At 44.8% G+C, this 17,219-nt stretch overlaps 1 protein-coding gene across 1 annotated transcript in view; it reads right to left on the bottom strand.

The window, feature by feature from the left end:
• Nucleotides 1-17,050, bottom strand: part of LOC139277289 (protein phosphatase 1M-like) — a 39,296-nt gene extending 22,246 nt beyond the window's left edge. Inside the window, exons 1-2 of the mRNA XM_070895561.1 lie at nucleotides 16,606-17,050; nucleotides 6,290-6,410 (exon numbers count right to left, since the gene is read on the bottom strand). Coding sequence (XP_070751662.1) covers nucleotides 6,290-6,410; nucleotides 16,606-16,820 — 336 coding nt within the window. The 5' untranslated portion in view covers nucleotides 16,821-17,050. The remainder of the gene's footprint in view (nucleotides 1-6,289; nucleotides 6,411-16,605) is intronic.
• Between the last annotated feature and the right edge of the window lie 169 nt (nucleotides 17,051-17,219).

Here is a 17,219-nt window from a genome sequence, read left to right as displayed (position 1 = left end):
CTGGCATAAAGAGCATCTGTTACCTCTCTTATGCAGCAGTGGACGGCAAACTAGGAGATCTTACAGATGCTCCAGCCTGGCAGGATCCTGACACCAAGGGTCACAGTCATCTGCACAGCCACTGGCAGCGCTGTCCTTGCCCTGGAGTGAGGCTGCAGATCTGGTTGCAAGAAATGGCAGAGTTCTGTGAGCACTTCCTTCAAAGCCACGCCTCACACACAGCTCCTGGCTCAGGCTGTAGAATAGGTGTGACCACCTGCGGAGAGCCCTTCTCCTCCCCCTCCTCCCTCTGTGAGCAGCTTGTCCTCTTCTTCACTGCCTCTGCTCCATCTTCCTGTCATGCTGCAGGCCAAGGAGGGGGGATGGCGACTAGAGCACCTGTGACTGGGAGCAAGTGGGCTGACCAGAACACCAAGTCAGAACCAAGAGCTTCTCCACTTGCAGCACCACTCCCTGTCATCTCACCAACTTTAAACAACTCTGAAATACATCCAACACTTCTACAAACTCACAGAGAGCCAGCAACTAACCCGAGAATGGTTGCTGAAACCTCTGAATATCGCTGGTGGGGGATCCTTGCTGCTGCTGCTGACACGTTTTCAGCTGTGCAAAGTGAAGACAGTGCGTAAGACACTCAGAATAATCGGGCGCTAGAGCCTAATTTCTAGCCCAGAGTCTTTGCTGAACACCTTTCATAGAATCAAAGAATCATAGAATGGTTACAGCACAGGCGGCCATTCGGCCCATCGAGCCCGTGCCGGCTCTCTACAAGAGCACTTCAGCTAGACCCACTCCCCCGCCCTTTTCCCCTAGCTCTGCAATTTTTTTTCTTTCAGGTACTTATCCAATTCCTTTTTGAAAGCCACGATTGAATCTGTCTCCATCACCCTTTCTGGCAGTGCCTTGCAGATCCTAACCACTCGCTGCGTAAAATAGTTTTTCCTCATGTCACCTTTGGTTCTTCATCTTAAATCTGTGTCCTCTGGTTCTTGACCCTTCCGCCAATGGGAACAGTTTCTCTCTATCTACTCTGTCTAGACCCCTCATGATTTTGAACACCTCAATCAAATCTCCTCTCTTTCTTCTCTGCTCCAAGGAGAACAATCCCAGCTTCTCCAATCTATCCACGTAACAGAAATCCCTCATCCCTGGAACCATTTTTGTAAATCTATTCTGCACCCACTCTAAGGCCTTTCGATGAAGGCACTTCTCAAACCAACTTCCCTGACGACTACAGATGCAGGAAGTGTATCCGGCTGCAGCTCCTGACAGACCACATTGCAGCACTGGAGCTGCGCGTGGATTACTCTGGAGCATCCTCGATGCTGAGCATGTCATGAATAGCACGTTTAGTGAGTTGGCCACACCACAGGTAAAGGGTACACAGCCAGATAGGGGATGGGTGACTAACAGGAAGAGCAGTGGAAGGAAATCCCCCTGCAAAACAGATACACCGCTTTGGGTACTATTGAGGGGGAATGACTCATCAGGGGAGAGCAGCAGCAGCAGCCGCCAAGTTCATGGCATCGTGGGTGGCTCTGCTGCACAGGAGGGCAGGAAAAAGAGTGGGAGAGCTATAGTGGTAGGGGATTCTATTGTAAGGGGAATAGATAGGCGTTTCTGCAGCCGCAATCGAGACTCCAGGCTGGTATGTTGCCTCCCTGGTGCAAGGGTCAAGGATGTCTCGGAGCAGCTGCAGGACATTTTGAAGGGGGAGGGTAAACAGCCAGTTGTCGTGGTACATATAGGTACCAACGATATAGGTTAAAAAAAAATGAAATGAGGTCCTACAAGACAAATTTAGGGAGCTAGGAGCTAAATTAAAAATAGGACCTCAAAAAGGTAGTAATCTTAGGATTGCTACCAGTGCCACATGCTAGTCAGAGTAGGAATAGCAGGATAACTCAGATGAATGTGTGGCTTGAGGAGTGGTGCAGAAGGGAGGGATTCAAATTCCTGGGACATTGGAACCGGTTCTGGGGGAGGTGGGACCAGTACAAACAGGACAGTCTGTACCTAGGCAGGACCGGAACCAATGTCCTAGGGGGAGTGTTTGCTCGTGCTGTTGGGGAGGGGTTAAACTAATATGGCAGGAGGATGGGAACCTATGCAGGAAGACAGAGGGAAGTAGAATGGGGGCAGATGCAAAAGATACAAAGAAGAAAAATAAATTGGAGGGCAGAGTAACCCAAGGCAAAAAGCAAAAAGGGCCACATTACAGTAAAAAGACAAGCCTGAAGGCTCTGCCTCAATGCGAGGAGTATTCATAATAAGATGGACGAATTAACTGCGCATGCAGCAAGTAACGAATATGATATAATTGGCAACACGGAGTCATGGCTCCAGGGTGACCAAGGCTGGGAACTCAACATCCGGGGTATTCAAAATTCAGGAAGGATAGACAGAAAGGAAAGGGGTGGCGTTGCTGGTTAAAGAGAAAATTAACGCAATAGTAAGGAAGGACATTAGCTTGGATGATGTGGAATCGGTATGGGTGGAGCTACGGAATACCATAAGGCAGAAAAGGCTAGAGGGAGTTGTGAACAGACCACCAAACAGTAGTAGTGAGGTTGGGGACAGCATCAAACAAGAAATTAGGAATGTGTGCAATAAAGGTACAGCAGTTATCATGGGCGACTTTAATCTACATATAGATTGGGCTAACCAAACTGGTAGCAATGCGGTGGAGGAGGATTTCCTGGAGTGTATTAGGGATGGTTTTCTAGACCAATATGTCGAGGAACCAACTAGAGGGCTGGCCATCCTAGACTGGCTGATGTATAATGAGAAGGGACTAATTAGCAATCTTGTTGTGCGAGGCCCCTTGGGGAAGAGTGACCATAATATGGTAGAATTCTTTATTAAGATGGAGAGTGACACAGTTAATTCAGAGACTAGGGTCCTGAACTTAAGGAAAGGTAACTTCGATGGTATGAGACATGAATTGGCTAGGATAGACAGGCGAATGATACTTAAAGGGTTGACGGTGGATAGGCAATGGCAAACATTTAAAGATCACATGGATGAACTTCAGCAATTGTACATCCCTGTCTGGAGTAAAAATAAAACGGGGAAGGTGGCTCAACCGTGGCTAACAAGGGAAATTAAGGATAGTGTTAAATCCAAGGAAGAGGCATATAAATTGTCCAGAAAAAGCAGCAAGCCTGAGGACTGGGAGAATGTTATAATTCAGCAGAGAAGGACAAAGGGTTTAATTAGGAGGGGGAAAATAGGGTATGTGAGGAAGCTTGCTGGGAACATAAAAACTGACTGCAAAAGCTTCCATAGATATGTGAAGAGAAAAAGATTAGTGAAGACAAATGTAGGTCCCTTGCAGTCAGATTCAGGTGAATTTATAATGGGGAACAAAGAAATGGCAGACCAGTTGAACAAATACTTTGGATCTGTCTTCACGAAGGAAAAAACAAATAACCTTCCAGAAATACTGGGGGACCAAGGGTCTAGTGAGAAGGAGAAACTAAAGGATATCCTTATTAGGCGGGAAATTGTGTTAGAGAAATTGATGGGATTGAAGGCCGATAAATCCCTGGGGCCTGATAGTCTGCATCCCAGAGTACTTAAGGAAGTGGCCCTAGAAATAGTGGACGCATTGGTGATCATTTTCCAATATCGACTCTGGATCAGTTCCTATGGACTGGAGGGTAGCTCATGTAACACCACTTTTTAAGAAAGAAGGGAGAGAGAAAACGGGTAATTATAGACCGGTTAGCCTGACATCAGTAGTGGGGAAAATGTTGGAATCAATTATTAAAGATGAAATACCAAGCATTTGGAAAGCAGTGACAGGATCGGTCCAAGTCAGCATGAATTTATGAAAGGGAAATCATGCTTGACAAATGTTCTGGAATTCCTTGAGGATGTAACTGGTAGAGTGGACAAGGGAGAACCAGTGGATGTGGTGCATTTGGACATTAACAAGGCTTTCGACAAGGTCCCACACAAGAGATTGGTGTGCAAAATTAAAGCACATGGTATTGGGGGTAATGTACTGATGTGGATAGAGAACTGGTTGGCAGACAGGAAGCAGAGAGTCGGGATAAAAGGGTCCTTTTCAGAATGGCAGACGCTAACTTGTGGGGTGCTGCAGGGCTCAGTGCTGGGACCCCAGCTATTTACAATATACATTAATGATTTAGATGAAGGAATTGAGTGTAATGTCTCCAAGTTTGCAGATGACACTATACTGGGTGGCGGTGTGAGCTGTGGAGGACGCTAAGAGGCTGCAGGGTGACTTGGACAGGTTAGGTAAGTGGGAAAATGCATGGCAGATACAGTATAATGTGGATAAATGTGAGGTTATCCACTTTGGCGGCAAAAACACGAAAGCAAAATATTATCTGAATGGCGGCAGATTAGGAAAAGCGGAGGTGCAACGAGACCTGGGTGTCATGGTACATCAGTCATTGAAAGTTGGCATGCAGGTACAGCAAGCGGTGAAGGCAAATGGTATGTTGGCCTTCATAGCTAGGGGATTTGAGTATAGGAGTTATACAGGGCCTTGGTGAGGCCTTACCTGGAATATTGTGTTCAGTTTTGGTCTCTTAATCTGAGGAAGGATGTTCTTGCTATTGAGGGAGTGCAGCGAAGGTTCACCAGACTGATTCCCGGGATGGCAGGACTGGCATATGAGGAGAGACAGGATCGACTGGGCCTGTATTCACTGGAGTTTAGAAGGATGAGAGGGAATCTCATAGAAACATATAAAATTCTGACAGGACTGGACAGGTTAGATGTAGGAAGAATGTTCCCGATGTTGGGGAAGTCTAGAACCAGGGGACATAATCTAAGGATAAGGGGTAAGCCATTTAGGACTGAGATGAGGAGAAACTTCTTCACTCAGAGAGTTGTTAATCTGTTGTATTACCTACCGCAGAGAGTTGTTGATGCCAGTTCATTGGATATATTCAAGAGGGAGTTAGATGTGGTCCTTACAGCTAAAGGGATCAAGTGATATGGAGAGAAAGCAGGAAAGGGGTACTGAGGTAAATGATCAGCCATGATCTTATTGAATGCTGGTGCAGGCTCGAAGGGCAGAATGGCCTACTCCTGCACCTATTTTCTATGTTTCTATGTTTATTCCATTTGATGGACCGTGCGCAACCTGTTTTGCCACTAATCACCCCCCAAATTATTTAGCCTAAATAGAGTTGAATAACATGAGGTAATATTGCTAAAGAGCAAATCAGCTCAGTAGACATGCGTGAAAAGGATTTTGTAACTTTTTCTTTTAGCCTGAAAGATTAACATACACAGATACAGTGACAATTCTCTATCATCTCCCTCCAAAAATAGATGATGTACATGTAGAATAAACTATCCAGGAAAGCAGTGAGGCAGTTGGAATGGAGATGACGGATTAAATAGGATATACTTGCCATAGAGGGAGTGCAACAAAGGTTCACCAGACTGATTCCTGGGATGGGGGAATTGTCCTATGAGGAGAGAGTGAGTAGACTCAGCCTATATTCTCTATTAGAAGAATGAGAGGTGATCTCATTGAAATATACACAATTCTTTCAGAGCTTGACAGGGTAGATGCAGGGAGGATGTTTCCCCTGGCTGGGGAGTCTAGAACCAGAGGTCACAGTCTCACAATAAAGGGTCGGCTATTTAGGACAGAGATGAGGAGACATTTCTTCACGCAAAGGGTTGTGAATCTTTGGAATTCTCTACCCCAGAGGGCTGTGGATGCTTAGTCATTGAGCACATTCAAGATGCAGATCGATAGATTTTTGGATATAAAGGGAATCAAGGGAGATGGGGATAGTGCAGGCAGGTGGAGTTGAGGTAGAGGATCTTATGTTAAATAGGATGATGGAACAGGGGCTGTTGAAAGGAATGATATATAAAGTGGGGAATTACCTCTGGGATCAGACTGATGTACAGTCCTATATTTGCTTGGAGATATATATCTGGCCAAAGAGTTAAACATGTCTCGCAACTAGTCATGGGAAACGTGGATTGGGCTCAATTGCGTTTACTCTGGGAGGAATTTCCGAGGTTTTTTTTGGAAATAAACCACAAGCTCTTTCCTTCTTCTTAGCTTCCCCTCAACAGTTTATGTAATGTCAGTAATACATTGAATTTCCCACAGCTTTACATGGAATTGGTTACAGCTTTACATCCTCTTTTTTTGCCTGCTGCTAACAGTTTATGTAGTGTGGCTAACACCTGCGCTCAGATAACCTAACAAGTCTGTCTGACTTGTCTAAGTGCTGTTAAGTACACAAAACGGTTCAACTAAATCAATGTTACATGTGGTACATACAGTGTCTTCTTTAGGGCACATGAGGACCCATTGTTCATCATTGTCGACTGTTTTTCTGAGGATGATAGGTCTACAGGTTGCCTGATCTTCGTTGAAAGCACTTTTACCAGCATTTATAACCCTGAAAAGAGAATCACGGTGTTAGAGAAGAAATGAACAATTAAGAGCATCCCTTCTGTTATGTATTGTCCAGGTACATTAAATGTATAAGTACAATGGTGCGCCACAGAGGGCGCTGTGGTGCGAGACCTGAAAGTACCTGCAAGACAGAGTATAAAAGGCTGCCCATCACACCTGAGAGGCACTCTGGAGTTACATAATAAAGGACTAAGGTCACAGCAGTTATATCAACACCAGACCGTGTGGAGTCAGTGATTTGTATGCTACATACACCATACCTTCCTTCCACTATGTGTCAGCCGTGGCTCAGTGGGCAGCACCCTCGCCTCAGAGTCAGTAAGTTGTGGGTTCAAGTCCCACTCCAGAGATTGGAGCACAAAATCTAGGCTGACACTCCTGTGCAGTGCTGAGGGGCCGTCTTTTGGATATGACGTTAAACCGAGGCCCGTCTATTCTCTCGGGTGGACGTAAAAGATCCCACGGCACTATTTCAAAGAAGAGCAGGGGAATTATCTCCAGTGTCCTAACATTGAAAGCACATAATGCATTGACATGTTCTCTCATTAGTGCATTCAGGAGGCATAGATACGAGGCAGAGTAAAACCACAGGACCAAGGTGAAACAAAGGATAAAAGCTCTGCACAATAAATAGGATTGCATGGACACAAAATGAATTTAAATTTTTGGGACAATGTCATCCAAATGAGGCCACACCAACAGCAACAGGTGAAATTGGGCACACAGTCATATGGAAAAGTTAAGCACTGGTCAAGCTGTTTTTCTACAATCAGAAAACATTCAGCAGAGGCTGGAGATATTTGCAGTCCTCCAATTCTGGCCTCTTGTGCCTCTCTGATTTTCATCACTCCACCATTGGCAGCCGTGCCTTCAGCTGCCTAAGCCCCAAGCTCTGGAATTCCCTTCCTAAAACTTTCCACCTCTCTATCCTTTAAGGCAACAACTATTATTTATATAGCGCCTTTAACATAGTAAAACGTCCCAAGACGCTTCGCATCAGTGTTAACACACTCCTTAAAACCTACCTCACCTGTCCTAATAACTCCTTATATGGCTTGATGTCAAATTGTGTCGGAGAACACCTTTGTGAAGCGCCTTGGGACGTTTTACTACGTTAAAGGCGCTATATAGATGCAAGTTGTGTTGTACATCTCCTCTTGGTAGATTTCGCCAAAATCTTTAGAGCCAATACGGTAAAACTCTCAGAACCCAGTTGCCACCAAACCCATATTGGCAACTTTTGTTGAGAAAGTAGTTGGATTAATGAGCATATATTCAGGAACTGCATTTTACTAGGTTGGTGTATTGGACTGTACAGCCACCTAAGAGTGGAAGCAAGTCTTCCTCGATTCCGAGGGACTGCCTATAATGATGATGATGCATCAACACTTGACTTAAGAAACTGCTTTTATTGATACTATGGTCTGGCTTCTGAAGTGGTAATTTTTACATAGGATATGCGGCACAGAAACAGGCCATTCGGCCCAACCAGTCCATGCCGGCGTTTATGCTCCACTCGAGCCTCCTCTCGGTTTTCTTCAGCTAAATCTATCAGCATAACCCTCTATTCCCTTTTCCCTCATATTCTTGTCTAGCCTCCCCTTAAATGCATCTATACTATGCGCTTCAACCATTCCCTGTGGTAGCGAGTTCCACATTCTCACCACTCTCTGGGTAAAGAAGTTTCTTCTGAATTTCCTATTGGATTTCTTGGTGACTATCTTATATTGATGGCCTCTAGTTATGCTCTTCCCCACAAGTGGAAATATTCTCTCTGTATCCACTCTATCAAAACCTTTCATTTTAAAGACCTCTATCAGGTCACCCCTCAGCCTTCTTTTTTCAAGAGAAAAGAGACTCAGCCTGTTCATCCTTTCCTGATATGTATACCCTCGCCTGCCTCAGGATTGGTGGCCATGCCTTCAGCTAACTAGGTACCACCTTTGGAATTCTCGCCCTACGATCCTGACAGACTGCCCGTTGGTCAGGAAGTCCCTTCAAAAGTCTTTTATTTGAAGATCTCCAAGTAGAATCAGTGTAAAAGTGTGGAATGAAAACCCTTCAACCAAACTCAAATTGCTGAACTGCCAAAGAGAAAAGCAGAACAAAAATACTTTCCTCAGCTCAAAGGAAACATGACTCATATGCAGTGAACGCCTGCAAATTTAATGCTGGAGTAGGGGATCTCAAGTTAAAGTATGCAGCACTTGCTTTGTTTCAGCGAGCTCTTTGTCTTCTAGATTATTGCACCAAGAGATGGCAGCCACCGGCAGTCCGACAATTCGTCACAAACTACAACAACAACTTGCATTTATATAGCTCCTTTAACACAAGTAAAACATCCCAAGGTGCTTCATAGCAGTGTAATCACACAAACATTGACACTGAGTCAAAGGAGATATTAGGACTGGTGACTGAATTCTCAAAGGAGTAGGTTTTAAAGGAGTCTCTTGAAGAAGGAGAGGTGGAGGGGTTTGTGGAGAGAATTTCAAAGCCATGGGGCCTAGGCAACAGAAGGCACGGCCTCCAATGGTGGGGCAAAGGGAGTGGGGGATGCACAAGAGGCTAGAGTTGGAGGAACACATAGTTCTTGGCGGGTTATAGTGCTGGAGGAGATAGGGAGGGGCGAGGCCATGAAGGATTTGACGTTGAGAATTTTAAAATGAGACGTTGCTGGACCAGGAGCCAATATAGATCAGCGAGCACAGGGGTGATGGGTGAACGGGACTTGGTGCAGCAAAGCCAGACCAGTTTAGAATTACCAACCGAATGCTGGCTTTAAACTCAGTATCACTTGTCTTGTTATGTTAGTGCAGTGTAGCTCAGTGGTAGCGCTCTTGAAGCTGCTATTTTGTGAATTGACGGCAAGTCCCACTCCTAGACTCAAGCACATAATCTGGACCAAAACTCAGTGTAGTACTGAGGGAGTGCTGCATTGTCAAAGTTAACATTGTTCAGAATAGTCATTAAACAAATGCTCCCATCTGCCTGTTCAAGCAGATGCAACAGATTCCACAATACATTTGCAAACACTACACAGTTCGTCCAGTGTCCTGGCCAACCAATATCTAACCCTCAATCAACTGCACCAAAATGGATTAACTGGCCATCCAACCTTGTGGCATTCATGGGTCCTTGCTGCACAAACGGGCTGCCACGTTTGCCAACAAACAATAATGAATTGGCTGAGAATTGCTTTGGGGAACCCTGAAGATATGAAAGGCACTACATAAATGCAAATCTTTCATTATATAAAATCCAGCGTCATCCTTGTTATGTCTTTAATACTCTTACGAATGACTCCACGAGGTCCAGTATTGTACTTGAACTGTTGTGACCTTAGTCCCATTTATTGTAACTCCAGAATGAGGCACAAGCATGGTGGGCAGCCTTTTATACTGGGCCCTGCACCCTTATGCAGGTGACCCTCAGGTCTCCCACCGCAGTGCCCTCTGGTGGCACACCTTATATGACTATACAGTTAGTATATATTGTCTACATACATGACAATCCTGACGTCTCTATAAGGCAAGTCAAGATTCAGAAATCAGTGCTGGAAGAATTGAGAGCGTTCATCAGTGATTCTTCCTCAGTTCCGCATACCAGCTCCACGATACAATGATAGGTTCAATGATGTGGGGGTGTCATTCTTCCTTTTCATTGAAGCAAAAATACGCACAGAATCCAGAAAGTATACCCCTGACTATCCAATAATCCAGGTGCTGTTTGAAATGAAGAATATAGACAGAATCGTAGGTGCCAGAAATTCAACAAACTGTCTCTCTAACTCATTCACAGCACCTTGGCATAATACACAGCAGGCCCTTCAGCTCAACCGGTCCATGTTAGTGTTTACCCTCCACATGAGCAAATAGCTGCAGTGATATTGATCCACCCTGTTCCCACGTCCCTTCAACCTCTCTTTCCTCACCCAGCCAGTCAAGTCTAACATTGACGTTGTTTCTGCCTCAACCACTAACCCTGGAAGTGAATTCTGAGGGACATTGACAGGGTAGATGTTGAGAGGTTGTTTCCCCTGGCTGGAGTGTCTGGAACTAGGGGACATAGTCGCAGGATAAGGGGAAGGCCATTTAAGACTGAGATGAGGAGGAATTTCTTCACTCAGAGGGCTGTGAATCTTTGGAATTCTCTGCCCCAGAGGGCTGTGGATGCTGTGTCTCTCAATATATTCAAGGTGGAGATGGATAGATTCTTGGAGTCTAGGGGAATCAAGGGACATGGAGGTTGGGCGGGGAAGTGCAGTTGAGGTCGATGATCAGCCATGATCTTATTGAATGGCGGAGCAGGTTCGAGGGGCCATGTGGCCTATTCCTGCTCCTATTTCTTATGTTTTTATGAATTCCACAGTCTCACAACCCAGGCCAGTTGCTGCAGGCATCGCTCATGCTCGGCTTTGCGCGGTTGCAGCAGGGTTCATCAAAGAACGCCTTTCAGTCGTGCACGTAATTGTACATTTTGGGAAAATAAAACCGAAATACTGCAGAATTTAAAAAAAAACACAAAGAATAATAGCTGGGGTAACCAAAGCATTGAGTCACAAGTGCATCCTAGGCTGTTTCAGGACATTTTGCACCATAAACTAAAGGTCAGCCACAAAACGGGAAGGAGGATCAGCTGGTTGGTATAAATTCTGCACTGGTCTTATGAGAATCATTTTACGTCATGGAACACGCAACACTGATAACTAATCACCCCAGTAAAACTCTGGCATTAATACCGCATGTCACAGCATTAATATCCATGTGGAATATCAGCACCTGACCACACAGTACTATGAGACCCTTAACCATCGAATTTAGGTAATGTTATTCTGTACGCTACTCACTGACTAGTTTGTTTTTAAAACTGGACTTTCCACAACTTTTTTTTTGCCAAAAGCATTATTAGAATGTGGCCCAGCAAACTGCTGGGAATTATTTGTTATGTCAGCAAGGCGTACATGAGATCTAACAGTGTTAGCTGTGGCTCAGAGGGGAGGAAACTCGCCTCCGAGTCAGGTTGTGGGTTCAAGTCTCTCTCAAGGAACTTCAGTACAAAAATCCAGGCTGACACTCCAGTGCAATGCTGAGGGAGCCCTGCAATGTTGGAGGTCCCACTTTCGGATGAGATGTTAAACCGAGGCCCCGTCTGCTCTCTCAGGTGGACATAAAAATGCCATTACAGGAACTTAAGCACAAAGACCGAGGCTGACACTCCAGTACAGTACTGAGGGAGTGCTGCACTGTCAAAAGTGCTCTCTTTTATATGCGACGTTAAACTGAGGCCCTGTCTGCCCTCTCAAGTGGGTAAAATATTCCATGGCACTGTTTCGAAGAAGAGCAAGGGAGTTATCCCCGGTGTCCGAGCCAATATTTATCCCTCAATTACAAGAAGTAGTTGAGGCAAAAAGCATTGATGTATTTAATATAAAAACATAAGAAATAGGAGTAGACCATACGGCCCCTCGAGCCTGCTCCGCCATTCAATATGATCATGGCTGATCTGATCATAGACTCAGCTCCACTTCACCGCCCGCTCCCCATAATCCCTTATTGTTTAAGAAACTATTTCTGTCTTAAATTTATTCAATGTCCCAGCTTCCACAGATCTATGAGGCAGCAAATTCCACAGATTTACAACCCTCAGAGAAGAAATTTCTCTTCATCTCTGTTTTAAATGGGCAGCCCCTTATTCTAAGATCATGCCTTCTAGTTCTGGTCTCCATCATCATTGGAAATATCCTCTCTGCATCCACCTTGATAAGCCCCCTCATAATCTTATACGTTTCGATAAGATTACCTCTCATTCTTCTGAATTCCAATGAGTAGAGGCCGAACCTACTCAACCTTTCCTCATAAGTCAATCCCCTCATCCCCGGAATCAACCTGGTGAACCTTCTCTGAACTGCTCCAAAGCAAGTATATCATTTCGTAAATATGGAAACCACAACTGCACGCAGTATTCCAGGTGTGGCCTCACCAATACCTTACATAGCTGTAGCAAGACTTCCCTGCTTTTATACTCCATCCCCTTTGCAATAAAGACTAAGATACCAAAATAAGGGGAAGCGAGAAAAACATATGAGGGAGAAAGGAACAGAAGGATATGTTGATGGGGTGAGATGAAGAAGGGTGAGAGGAGGCTCGTGTGGAGCATAAACATCAGCACGGATCTGTTGGGTCGAATGGCCTGTGTGCGCGCTGTAAATACTTGATAACTGTTGCCATTCTATGCACCATTCCTGGATCTGGGCTTTAGGGAGGAAGGAGACAGGCAGGCAACTTTCCCATCCCACTTCCCCCCCACCCCCATCCCAAGCCTTTGCCGGAGCTGTTTAGCTACCTCCTGCTCTGAGCGATCTCTCCTACATCAACAGCTTGCCCCATGGCAACAATCACAGACACAAACCCTCGTTCCAAATTATAATAGTGTAGCAAACCATTTTCTAAAATGATAAACCTAAAATTAAAGGTATGGTCCTAAATATTATAAAGTGTTCGCTTGGTTCAGTTAGTAACACTCCCATCTGAGCCAGAAGATCATGGGTTGGAGTCCCACTCCAGGACTTGAGCACATAATATAACCCACACGTCAGTACTGAGGGAGTGCTACGTTGTTGGAAGTGCTGTCTTTCAGATGATGCATTAAATCAATGTCCCATTTGCTTGCTCAGGTCAACAAAAAAGATCCCATGAACCCTCAACCAACACCGCCAAAGACAGAACAACTGTCATTCATCTCATTTACTGTTTGTGAGACCCAGCGATTCACAAATTGCCTGCCTCATTTACCCATGTAACAACAGTGACTGCACTTCCAAGTAATTCATTGAATGTGAAGCACTTTGGGATGTCCTGAGGATGTGCTAACATGCTACATAAATCCAAAGCTCTTGCATTATAAAGCACAGCAGCAACACAAACAACTTGTATTTCTATAGCGTCTTTAACGCAGTAAAAAGTCCCAAGGGGCATCACAGGAACGTTATAAAACTAAAGATTTGACACCAAGCCACAGAAGGAGGTATTAGGACAGGTGACCAGGTCACAGAGATAGGTTTTAAGGTGCATCTTAAAGGAGGAAAGAGAGAGATAGAGAGGCGGAGAGGTTTAGGGAGGGAATTCCAGAGCTTAAGGGCCTTGGTAGCTGAAGCACGTCCGCCAATGGTTGAGCGATTAAAATCAGGGATGCTCAAGAGACCAGAATTTGAGAAGCGCAGATATCTGGGCGGGCGGGGAGCAGGGAGGGGCGCTGGAAGAGATTACAGAGATAGGGAGGGGCAAGGCCATGGGTGATTTGAAAACAAGGTTGCGAGTTTTTAAATTGAGGCGTTGCTTAACCGGGAGCCAATGCAGGTCAACGAGCACAGGGGTGATGGGTGAGCGGGACTTGGTGCGAGTTAGGACATGGGCAGCCAAGTTTTGGATGCTCTCAGGTTTACGTAGGATAGAACGTGGGAGGCCAGCCAGGAGTACAAGTGCTTCAGGCCATTATCAACAGTAAACCTAAACAGCTGACTCCTGGAGTGTCACGATGATGTTGGAGCTCCGCATATGTAGGGAGGAAGTACATAACACAAGAAATAGGAATAGGAATGGAGGAGTAGGCCATAAGGCCCCTCGAGCCTACTCCACCATTCATTAAGATCATGTCTGATCGTCAACCTCAACTCCACTTTCCTGCCCTATCCCCATATTCCTTAATTCATCTGGAGTCCAAAAATCATTCTATCGAAGGCTTGAATATACTCAACAATTGAGCATCCACAGCCCTCTGGGGTAGAGAATTCCAAAGATTCACAACCCTCTGAGTGAAGAAATTCCTCCTCATCTCATTCTTAAAAGGCTGCCCCTTATCCCAAGACTATGCTCCCTAGTTCTGCACTCTCCAATGGTGGTGCAAAGGTTCACACACTCAAATTTCCGCATGACAAGTTTTCTGATCTAAAACCTGTAGAGCTATCAAACAAAGGTCAGGTACTTTGCCAATCACGAGCGAAGGGGGATGGGATGAGAAGAGAAGATCAGGGAGCGAACAAAGAAATTCTAATGCTTCAATGTGAATTAATAAGAGTTAATAACAACAGGCTTTTCATTCAAGTGATTGCCTCCAACTTATCATTTATGTCTGTAAATGGAGCTAATTCTCCTGCAGGCCTGGAGAATATTTCTCAACTCAAATTTCACATTTTTGAAATTTAGTTGGTTTCTTACCTCATATCCACTGATTTATTAATTCTTCATTCCTTTTAACAACTGCAATTTGAATTTATAATCGCATCTTTAACGTTAAAAAAAGTCTCAAGGTGATTCACGAGGGAAGCGAAGGACGCAGAAATTCAATAATGGGAATAAAGGAACAGATATTTTATAACAACTTGTATTTATATAGCACCTTTAACATCGTAAAACATCCCAAGGCGCTTCACAGGAGCGTTATAAAACAAAAAAATGGACATGAGCCACATAAGGAAAAATTAGGACAGACTTCGTCAAAGTGGAAGGTTGTAAGGAGCGTCTTAAAAAGGAGGAAAGAGAGGCAGAGAGGTTGAGGGAGGGAATTCCAGAGCTTAGGGCCTCGGCAGCTGAAGGCAAGGCCACCGATGGTGGAGCGATTAAAATCAGAGATACTCGGGGGGTTGTGGGGATGGAGGAGATTAGAGATTGTGGGGTGGGAGGGGGGAGGCCATGAAGCGATTTGAAAACAAGAATGAGAATTTTTTTAATTAAAATTTTAAGTCACTTTTTCACCTTTTACTCAGTAATAGCTAAACTCCAAACTTGGCTTCTCTATTTACCTTCGCTTTTACCCTTTTCAACCTTAGTGGTGTCATACACAATCAATCAATCTAAGCCCTTCACCGAAGAACAAATGACTTTATTGTGTTCCTTCAACTATAGATCCACAAATATTGGCACAAGCACTGGAATGATTTTGCTGCAAATTGTCAGCAAGGCCAAATAGAAAGTTTAAATAAATAGAAATGAATACATACAGAACAGGTGCAGTAGCTCCCAAGTGCACATTTAAATCTTGCTGAGTGTTAGGATTCCACAATGGATAGAATTTTTGAGAGAGCAAGAAGGGTAGGAGACACAAGAAGAAATTGGTTTACACAACAAATAGCTATAATCTGGAATCCACTGCCTGAAAGGGCAGAGGAAACAGATTCAATAGTAACATTCAAAAAGAAATTGGATAAATACTTGAAAAGGAAAGAATTGCAGGACTATGGGGGGGGGGGGGGGGGCATTAATTGGATCGCTCTTTTAAAGAACCAGTACAGGCATGATGGGCCAAATGGCCTCCTTCTGTGTTGTATGATTCAAAGAGCATTCTTTAAATGTCAGGATAATTCACATCAGTTTTTTTTTTAAGTATCAGTGTATAAATGATTCATTTTGATATTTCAGTAAAAAAGACTTTTATTTCGATAGCACTTTTCACAAATTCAGGACATCTCAAAGTGCTTTACAGTCAATGAAGTACTTTTTGGAGTATAGTCACTGTTGTAATGTAGAAACACGGCGGCCAATTACACACAGCAGGCTCCCATAAACAGCAATTTGATAAATGAGTAGATAATCTGTTTTAGTGATGTTGCTTGAGGGATAAATATTGGCCAGGACACTGGTGAGAACTCCTCTGCTCTTCTTCTGAATAGTGTCATAGGATCTCTTGCGACCACCCGAGAGAAGATGTCGGTTTAACGTGTCATCCGGAATACGGCACCTCCGACAGCGCGGCATTCCCTCAGCACTGCAGAGCCCAGATTTTTGTGCTCAAGTCTCTGGAGTGGGTCTTGAACCCACAATCTTCTGACGGAGAGGAGAGGGTGCTACTAACTGTGCATTTGTGTATAATTACAAAAGCAAAATACTGCGGATGCTGAAATCTGAAATAAAAGCAGATCTCAGCAGGTCGAGCAGCATCTGTGGAGAGAAACAGAGGTAACGCTTCAGGTCTCTGAGCCTGCAACCTTTTATGTGTGTACAAATGGTTAATTCTGATATTTCAACACAGCCTACTTTTGGGAAGGTAAGCAACAAAGAGCACTTTTGTTGGAATTAAGGAGACCCCCTCCCTCCTCCACGACAGCAACTGCCCAAACGATGGAAAGAAGCGCGTTTTACATGGAAATGTTTGTTACACACAAGTCATTTCCTGCTGAAACTCACTCTGCGTAGCCTGTGCTCCAGGGCAGCTTCTTGCTCCTCGGAGGGACCAGGACCAGCCTGGCCCTCTGTTCCACCGCCTGGCTGCCTTCCCCCGGAGTTTGGTGCAGAAAGTGAGGTCGGCAGTAAAGGGTCTCGCTCGGCTCTCGATTGGCAGAGGCGACGGTCTGGCGGCTCTTGGTCCCCGGCGCAATCCCTCTCGACAACCTCCCGAACATGCCTCCAACTCGGCTTCTAAACCGCCGGCACTACACGGCTAATGTCTCCCCGTACGCGAGGGAAAAGACTGACTTTTTCTTTCTTCTTGAGAATGTTTAATTCCCACCATTTAGTGGGAGGGAGGACATAAACGGTCCCAATCTGATCTCAACTTGTCTGGATAACAAGTGAGGCAGTTTCCGTCCGCTGACAGTGAGCGCTTGGTGTTTCGAGTTTCTGCGTAACTTTGAGCCTGTGTAACGTGCAATGATCGCCCAATGACTGAGCTCAGTGCAGAATTAATCTAAAACAGTGTCAGAGGAGCTGACTGGCAGGATCTTAAGGCCATTCAGTCCATCCTGTCTTTGCTAGCTCTTTGAAAGAACTATCACCCCCAGGCTTGCAATTGTTTTTCTTGT

Source organism: Pristiophorus japonicus, chromosome 12 (assembly GCF_044704955.1).
Source record: "Pristiophorus japonicus isolate sPriJap1 chromosome 12, sPriJap1.hap1, whole genome shotgun sequence".
In the NCBI taxonomy this organism is placed as follows: Eukaryota; Metazoa; Chordata; class Chondrichthyes; family Pristiophoridae; genus Pristiophorus; species Pristiophorus japonicus.
The sequence above is the reverse complement of the archived record's forward strand: the minus strand, read 5'-3'. Positions and strand labels throughout refer to the sequence as shown.